This window comes from Orussus abietinus, unplaced genomic scaffold, assembly GCF_000612105.2.
Source record: "Orussus abietinus isolate OABI.00-Male unplaced genomic scaffold, Oabi_2.0 scaffold1229, whole genome shotgun sequence".
Lineage (NCBI taxonomy): Eukaryota > Metazoa > Arthropoda > Insecta > Hymenoptera > Orussidae > Orussus > Orussus abietinus.
Window position 1 is genome coordinate 1 of NW_019395372.1, and position 8,404 is coordinate 8,404.

Genomic DNA, 8,404 nt, shown 5'->3' on the forward strand with positions numbered 1-8,404 from the left:
ATTCCGCGCTGCTCCCGCCGCTAGTACGCTGCGCGGCCGGAGAGGGCAGTGCGGACCAGGTGCAAGCCATCGATGGAGTCCAGTGTACATACAAATCTGTGCGTCCCACTGACTTGGACTCTATCTACATATTCTTACGTCCATGATCCTGTTCGATCCAAAACACGTGGTGATTATAATAATAGTCGAATAAAGATGTGTCAGTTTTATTCAAATTCTTTGTTAAAATTTGAAATTTTTACAGATTTTTTCGAAGAAAAACACTTGTAATAAATGGAAGGAGATGATCCACCTATTGTTATGCGACTTGCCATTCATCGAACTGATGTAAATATCCATGCTGGAGCAGTAGGAGGTCCTCAACAAACATTTTATACACCAGGACAAGAAATTGCAAGTCAATCTGATTTTCTTAGGTAAAGTTCGGACAATTACATTCATTAATAAGTATACTAATTACATTATTATTTCTTCTTTATGTAAACATTTTTTATTTATTAAAATTACTTCTAACAGAGGTCATGGAACTTATGTCGATAAAGACGATAAATTGAGAGCTTCTGTAGCTGGTATTTTGGAAAAAGTGAATAAATTAATTACAATAAGACCTCTTAAGTCAAGATATAAAGGAGAAATTGGAGATGTTGTTGTTGGACGAATTACAGAAGTTCAGCAAAAAAGATGGAAAGTTGATACCAATTCTAAGTTGGATTCAGTACTTTTACTTTCTAGTGTAAACTTACCAGGTGGAGAATTGGTAAGACAATCTTAAATATTAAATAGCTTAATGGTTATACCGTGACATAACATTTTCCGTTTAATTCCATGCTATAGTATAAATTATTAGACATACAGAATGTTGAATAGCAACTTGTGACTGGACTGTATAATAATTATTATTAACACATTCGCGACCGCTGACGTGAATTCACGTCATTTTAAATTCTAATCCTGACTGCCGCTGACGTGAATCACGTCCATAACGGTGCATGATACAAGTTTGTGCCAACCAGTTTCAGAATTTTATTATTTTCACTGGTACTCAGTATTTTAAACGGAAAAAATTTGCCGGTCGCGAATATGTTAAGATGTAGAATATTGGAATTTATTTTTATTGTTTTATAGAGAAGAAGATCAGCTGAGGATGAGCAAACAATGCGTCGCTACTTGCAAGAAAATGATGTCATTTGCGCAGAAGTACAGAGTACTTTTGCTGATGGGTCCTTGTCATTACACACAAGAGTTTTAAAATATGGCAAATTGTCGCAAGGAATTATGCTTAAAGTTCCGCATGCTTTAATTAAACGGAAAAAGACTCATTTTCATAATTTATCCAATGTAGCAAGCCTTATATTAGGGAATAATGGATACATATGGATCGGTGCTTGCACACTAGATACAGACCGTTCAGAAGGTGGCTTTACTCAAGATTTGTCCCGTGTGGATTTGGAAGATAGACAAGTATGTGCACGATTGCGTAACTGCATTTTGATCTTGGTTCAGTCAAACGTACTTCTAACAGATACATCAGTGACATATGCATATGAAGAATCAATGAAATATAAAGTGAATGAACTTTTACATCCCGAAGTTATGGTTGATGTAGCATTAATGGCACATCAGAGATTATGTCAATAGTATTAAGTGATCAATTGTACGGAAGCAATTGTGAAAATCATAATATTTTCTAATAAACAATAATGTTAATTTGACGAAAAATAAAATGCGATGCCCATGATAGAAAGACTGTATTTGTTCTATACAATGAATAATAACTTATGAATGTACAGGGTGTCAAGTATGATGTATTGATACATGTAACTTTTAAACATGGACACATATTGTACACATTCACGATGTAATGAATCTACTTCAAACTGCAGGAGTTTATAGATAGTTAAAGTTTCTTCGAACACAATAAGTTACAAGACAGGTGATCACGTGTAAAGACATGAGTATTGATTAAACAAAGCACCTGGAAACGACTATTTTCAGTGAAAAATCATGGACGCTTGTTTCACCACCTTTGATAAAGACGGGGACGGATTTTTGTCAATCACAGAATTTGAGCTTATTTGCCGTGCTCTTTTTCGTAATGATAGAGGCAAAATTTATGGTCTTGAAGACAATCAATTAAGAGAGATCTTCTCAATATTTGATATTAAGGAAGATGGGTTTCTTGATAAGGACGAATTTGAGGTATGTTAAGTATGTGCACTCTTTATTTTAATGTATTATAAACAATAAATTTAAAAAATAAGAAATATTCCAATAAGGTTTGCTGGAATCGATGGATAAAAGTTTGTACAAGACCAAAAAGTGCCTTTCTTGTTGTTGATGTGCAAAATGATTTTATATCTGGATCATTAAACATTAAACAATGTGCAGCCCAGCACGATGGGTCTGAAGTAATCGAACCTATTAACCGACTATTGGAATCAGTTCCATTTGATGCAGTGTTTTATTCCTTGGATTGGCATCCTATTGATCATGTTTCATTTATTGACAATTTACATCTGCGGTAAGAGATTATTCATGATCTTGATTTTTTACTTTATGATAAGCAGTAATAAGTTTTTCTAAAAGCAATATTTTTTTAGGGAAGTGGACTCTACAAGTGGAATTCCAAAGGAAGCAGCACGTGTATATGATACAGTGACATTCAAAGGGCCACCATTATTAAAACAGCGTTTATGGCCACGTCATTGCGTTCAAGATTCCTGGGGTGCAGAACTTCACAAGGATTTAAAGATCTTAGACAATGCTGTTAAGATTTACAAAGGAACCAATCCAGAAGTTGATTCATATTCCGTTTTTTGGGACAATAAAAAGTTGACTGAAACAACATTAGCCTCGCAGTTGCAAACTCAAGGTGCAACAGATATATACATATGTGGCTTAGCATATGATGTATGCGTTGGTGCCACTGCTGTAGATGCACTCACCAGCGGTTATCGTACAATTCTAATTGATGACTGTAGTCGTGGTGTTGATCTTGTGGACATAGAAAAAACAAAGGCAACTGTAATTGCTAGTAATGGCGTAATAGTTAACTCAAGCCAAGTAAAAGCAATGGTCGAAGGACGAGACCGTAGGCCAGAACTTGGGTACAAATTAGCTTTAGAGATTAAACGGAACATGAATTCATCAGATAAGAATAGTTAGTTATTTTTGTGAACCTTAAATCTAAAGTCTCCAAAGTACTTCCCCTTGATATAGAACTATAAATTAAGAATCACTAACCTCAGTGGAATAGGACTCAAATAATGTTCTTCCTGTTTCTTATTATTTTAAGTGCATTTTATTTAATCGAATAATATTTAGGGTTGTCATTCAACAACGACAATTAAAAAGAAATGTTTTCCGTGATAAAGAAGTTGAATAATCGACTTACATTATCAAATAAATAAACAACTAATTTTAAGAAATGTATCCACAATGTAAAATGAATGACCATTTTTATTCGTTTTTATAATTATTTTATTTTGCTAACTACCATCTTAATTGATTGAACAATACCTATTTTGTATTTGAATGTACCTCTTTTTTTTTTGTAGAAAGAATATTGGAACGCGCATGCGCTACTAACGCCCTGCTTCATCATGATGTAAAGTATCCACTGATACGACACTTCTGAAATATATACAGGGTGTCCCATAATAGATAGTAAACCTCTCAAAAGGTGAAAGAGGGTGACATTTTAAACTAGAAGTTCCTTTTCCATTTTTGGCTCAAAATATTTTTCATGGAGTTATTTTATTATTATGTTATTATATATTAGTAGTTAAAGTTGACCAACGAGGCGACGCGCAGCCGAAGTCTTAAACCATAAATATCTAGATCTCGCATAGCAGTGGAAGGGGTAAACGAATGTACATACCACGTGTCCCGACAACTCACCCACACAGTTAAATCCATTCTGCTTACTCGAAACCTGAGAGTGGGAGGTCCAATGCGAGGTCTAGATGTCTAGATATATGAGGTTTGTTCGTTTTATCTACACTTTCTACAGTTTTACGAAAAGTGTACACTGGACTCCATCGATGGTTTCCTCCTGGTCCGCTCTGCTCTCTCCGGCCGCGCATCGTACTAGCGGCGGGAGCAGCGCGGAATTCGAATCGCTCGAGGGGCAGAATGGATTTCCTAAAGAAAATTAATATTTATAAACAAAAACAATTCATGAAAATTATTTTCAATGTGTTCATGTAATCAAATTTTTAAATTAACGAGCAATCCTATGGTTTTCTCATTGCTTCATAAACTTATTTTTTATATTATGGTTTTCTAGCGTTATTCGTTCAATTCGTGCATACTTCAATCTTTTAACTACATTTTACAGTAATGTATTTGAGGTCAGGTTGAGAAAAATTAAACCATCAATTTTCTAGCAATTGATTTCCTTTTCAGTGTATTAGTCGGGGCGAATCGGAAAAAGATGGTTAGAAACTACGTCAAGCAGATTGGCCATCGAGTGTATAAAAATGACACCCATGAAATCTTTCAGACTGCACTCGAGCGAGAAAAACGCGACCAAATAACTTTGACAGATATTAAAGAAATTTATACAGTTTTATATTGGCTTCTTATTTTTAAGAAGAATAAAAAGTATTTTAAGACATTCACAAAGACTAGCATTTATGTTTTCTTTCATGAATTTCTAATTATGTTGTTTTACTTCTGCGCGGGGAAAAAAATGAGTAAATTCAACCCATTTTCTGAGTTAATTATGGCGAACTCAATAAGCGAGTTGGTTCAACTTACATTTAGTGCAAAATCACATTTTGTAGTTGAATCAACTCCAAACTTAACTGAAACAGAATTAATAGCTCCAAATCTAAATTGAGTCAACGAGTTTATTGAGTTCGCCACATTTAACTCAGAAAATTAGATGAATTTACTCTCCTTTTTTTTCAGCGTGAGTTACTAAAAAATACGAGAAGACATCTGTTTGATGAGGGTTGCACATGGTGTTCCTAATAGCAGATTGTATTTTCTATTGGGAAAAAAAAAACTTGTTTCTTGAGTGTCGACCTAATATTTCTAATTTTTTGGACTTATTAACCCTCAACTTGGAGTCTATTGAGGCATCTACAGAAAAAATGATATCAAAACTATGGTTCATCCTATAAATTGCTTCTTAATGGTATTCAAGGATATTTATCACTTATCTAAAATTGAAACCAATTTGAGGAATACGAAGAATGGTGTAGAACGTTAATATATAAGAAACATAAAATCACGATTTCGTTTCTATGTCCGAAAGTTGATGCATAGTAAATTGTCCTACGACATTCCACTGTATATATATTTAGAAACTATTTTTTTTAAGCTAAGATAATATTCTAACTTCGGTTCAGTGGATGGAACAATTGAATCGCTAAGAAACTTGTTAACATTTAATAAAACATGTTTTATTATATCATTTTTAAAAATTCGGTACATTATCATTTAACAAACCGCGCTGCTCCTGCCGCTAGTACGCTACACGACCGGAGAGGGCAGAGCGGACCAGGAGGAAACCATCGACGGAGCCCCGTGTACCTCGCCGGACATCGAGGAACATCGCCGGACGTTGCAGGACGTCGCCTGGCGCGTTTTCTAACTGCTGGTTTAGCGGTGCGTAGCCGATCGTATTTTATCCCGCCGAAAAGTAAAAGTGGTAATGAATATGGCACGCACAAAATCGCAAAGCGAACCGAGGCGGTCGACGAGCCAGCCGACTCTACTCATTCGCCGAACAGTAAGAAACAACTTCTACCCGCCGACTCAAAATCCGTTGACAAGCCTAAAGCGGTTAGGTTTCCTAGGGAAGCAAAAAGCAGAATGCCGGAATCCCTAGCGGAGTCCCCAATGGACATCAAAAGAGCTGTGAGCAGGCTTTGCGTTCATCACCTTACCTTTGAGTTTACTCTTTTTTTGCTCCACACTTTCCACCTTTTTGGCAGCAGCACCTTTTCCTTTAACCGTTTTCTTTTCATCCATTGATACTGGTTTAACGTTGCCATTTTTAGCTTTTTCCCTTTTGTCCCTTCTTTTGACTTCACCAATAAGAAAGAAATACAAAGATAATCAGTTCATGTGGCTCTGAATATCTATCAACATACGATATCTAGCATTCATAATAAAGCGAACATAACTGTATCAGTTTTCTAAAGATATAAGGCTTAATACCATAAACAAAAACAACAGTAATAATATACCTTTTTCATTATCATGGGAGACTTCGACATCAGAAGTAGTTTCAATACCCTCGGCTTCCATGGTAGCTTCGGCAACTTTACCCTTAGCCTTCTGCCGCTTCATCCAGTATCAATAGATGAAAAGAAAACGGTTAAAGGAAAAGGTGCTGCTGCCAAAAAGGTGGAAAGTGTGGAGCAAAAAAAGAGTAAACCCAAAGGCAAGGTGACGAACGCAAAGCCTGCTCACAGCTCTTTTGATGTCCATTGGGGACTCCGCTAGGGATTCCGGCATTCTGCTTTTTGCTTCCCTAGGAAACCTAACCGCTTTAGGCTTGTCAACGGATTCTGAGTCGGCGGGTAGAAGTTGTTTCTTACTGTTCGGCGAACAGGTAGAGTCGGCCGGCTCGCCGACCGCCTCGGCTCGCTTTGCGATTTTGCGCGTGCCATGTCCGTTACCACTTTTACTTTTCGGCGGGATAAAATACGATCGGCTATGCACCGCTAAACCAGCGGTTAGAAAACGCGCCAGGCGACGTCCTGCAACGTCCAGCGATGCTCCTCTATGTCCGGCAATGTACGGCGAGGTACTGCCCGAAGAAGTCCCAAACGAAATATATTCTCGTCCTTCACATAGAAACATGATTCATATGTACACACACAGGCCTGGCCGCCGAGGCTTCGTCGACGGCTTCCTTCTTCAGGCCGGGGGATGACCGGTAGCGCGCGCGCGCGCGCGACCTACCAGAGGTCGCCGGTGTTGACATTCCGTCCTGACGATCAGAGCCTCGCTACGCGTTACAGAAATTTGGGCGAGCTCTCGAACACCTTGCCAAATATTCCTTTCGAATATTCCTGCGAGTGCTCGATAGCACGCCCGGGAACTCAAAAGTTAAATGGATGATTCTTTACAGGAAATTGGGAGATACCCGTGGATCGCTAAATTATATTGCAACAAAGTACTCAACTTAAATTAATTAACAATTAGGCTGGTTTTCCCTCTCCCTCGGGTCGGTGACCGTCGGACCTAGTAGCCTGTAAAGAAAGAACGCAAAAAGCAGACGTCGACCGAAATTTGGGGTCGCCGTGAGGTGGCAAAAATATATCACGTCACAATATACATACAGATTTCTTTTTATTAAATAGCATAACAGAAATTATGATAAGTACTACACTACAAGAAATAATTCAACGACAAGTACTGAAACGAAGGAAATAATTTTTACTGTATGTGTGTGTGTGTGTGTGTGTGTGTGTGTGTGTGTGCGTGCGTGCGTGTGCGTGTGCGTGTGCGTGTGCGTGTGCGTGTGTGTGTGTGTGTGTGTGTGTGTGTGTGTGTGTGTGTGTGTGTGTGTGTGTGTGTGTGTGCGCGCGCGCGCGCGCGCGCGCATACCATTAATATTCTTGACATTTAGTAAGTTATTCGCCGCCCATTCTCAGACTTTCTGGATTTTTTTTAATGTTCAGTTATGCCTGTCCTTTTGTGCCCTTTTCCAGGTTTAGGTGGATCACTTATCAAATCCATTTTTTTTCAAATCATCATGGATAGGTCATCGCCGCAGAGCTTGCTGAACTTGTTGGTAAAACATGTTAAAAGATGTTACAGGATGTTTCTTATCACAGAGATGAGTTGAGAGCAGAGATAAAGAGGATCCCTGAATTGGGACGCCATTGGAGCGATCAGATGGCGAGTGCGTGAGCCGCCCGCATTCTCCACCGAGGACAGCACAGATCGCGCTCACTTCACCCATCCCGTGAGCAATCTCCCAACTCATTTCTGTTATTAGTCTTTACAAATGTCCACGTGTTTACATCGACTCTAAAAAACATTTATAACCTATCGGATACATATACCATGCATCTGCGGCATTCGCCTGGATGGAAACGTAGAATTCCAAATAATTTTGAATGCAAGTACGTGTTTACATGTGTGCTAAAAAACGTTTATAATCTAGCGGATGCCGTATACCGACATCTGCGGAATCCTTCATGTTGGAAACGTAATTTACTAGTTTCATTATATTTTTTACGGTAGTGTACATACTTTGTTTACGTAATATACGTTAAAAATCTCGAAAAATGAGAAATTTCCAACCTTGATTGGAAAAATTAGCACAACAATATGCCGTCCTATCCCTCCTTTTCGCTGCGACAGCTTGCCCCCCCCCCCCTAGTCTGAGACGGGACTTTAGGCAGAGATGAGTTGGGAGATTGCTCACGGGCAGGGT

At 38.3% G+C, this 8,404-nt stretch overlaps 2 protein-coding genes across 2 annotated transcripts; both read left to right on the forward strand.

The window, feature by feature from the left end:
* The first annotated feature begins 100 nt into the window (after positions 1-100).
* LOC105697019 (exosome complex component RRP4) lies at positions 101-1,650 on the forward strand. Its single transcript, XM_012419954.2, has 4 exons — positions 101-169; positions 245-416; positions 517-757; positions 1,126-1,650. Exons 2-4 carry the CDS (start codon positions 274-276, stop codon positions 1,636-1,638), a joined length of 897 nt encoding a protein of 298 aa, XP_012275377.1. The 5' UTR covers positions 101-169; positions 245-273; the 3' UTR covers positions 1,639-1,650.
* Positions 1,651-1,993: 343 nt separating this feature from the next.
* Positions 1,994-3,439, forward strand: LOC105697018 (nicotinamidase). The gene is made up of 3 exons (XM_012419953.2): positions 1,994-2,199; positions 2,277-2,521; positions 2,601-3,439. The coding sequence occupies exons 1-3, from the start codon at positions 2,005-2,007 to the stop codon at positions 3,163-3,165; spliced, it is 1,005 nt and encodes a 334-aa protein (XP_012275376.1). The 5' UTR covers positions 1,994-2,004; the 3' UTR covers positions 3,166-3,439.
* The last annotated feature ends 4,965 nt before the right edge of the window (positions 3,440-8,404 follow it).

Coding starts and splice junctions, on each gene's coding strand:
- LOC105697018 (XM_012419953.2), top strand. CDS start 2,005: ATGGACGCTTGTTTCACCACCTTTGATAAAGACGGGGACGGATTTTTG. Junction 2,200..2,276: donor TTGATAAGGACGAATTTGAG/GTATGTTAAGTA, acceptor TATTCCAATAAG/GTTTGCTGGAATCGATGGAT. Junction 2,522..2,600: donor ATTGACAATTTACATCTGCG/GTAAGAGATTAT, acceptor ATATTTTTTTAG/GGAAGTGGACTCTACAAGTG.
- LOC105697019 (XM_012419954.2), top strand. CDS start 274: ATGGAAGGAGATGATCCACCTATTGTTATGCGACTTGCCATTCATCGA. Junction 417..516: donor AGTCAATCTGATTTTCTTAG/GTAAAGTTCGGA, acceptor TACTTCTAACAG/AGGTCATGGAACTTATGTCG. Junction 758..1,125: donor ACTTACCAGGTGGAGAATTG/GTAAGACAATCT, acceptor ATTGTTTTATAG/AGAAGAAGATCAGCTGAGGA.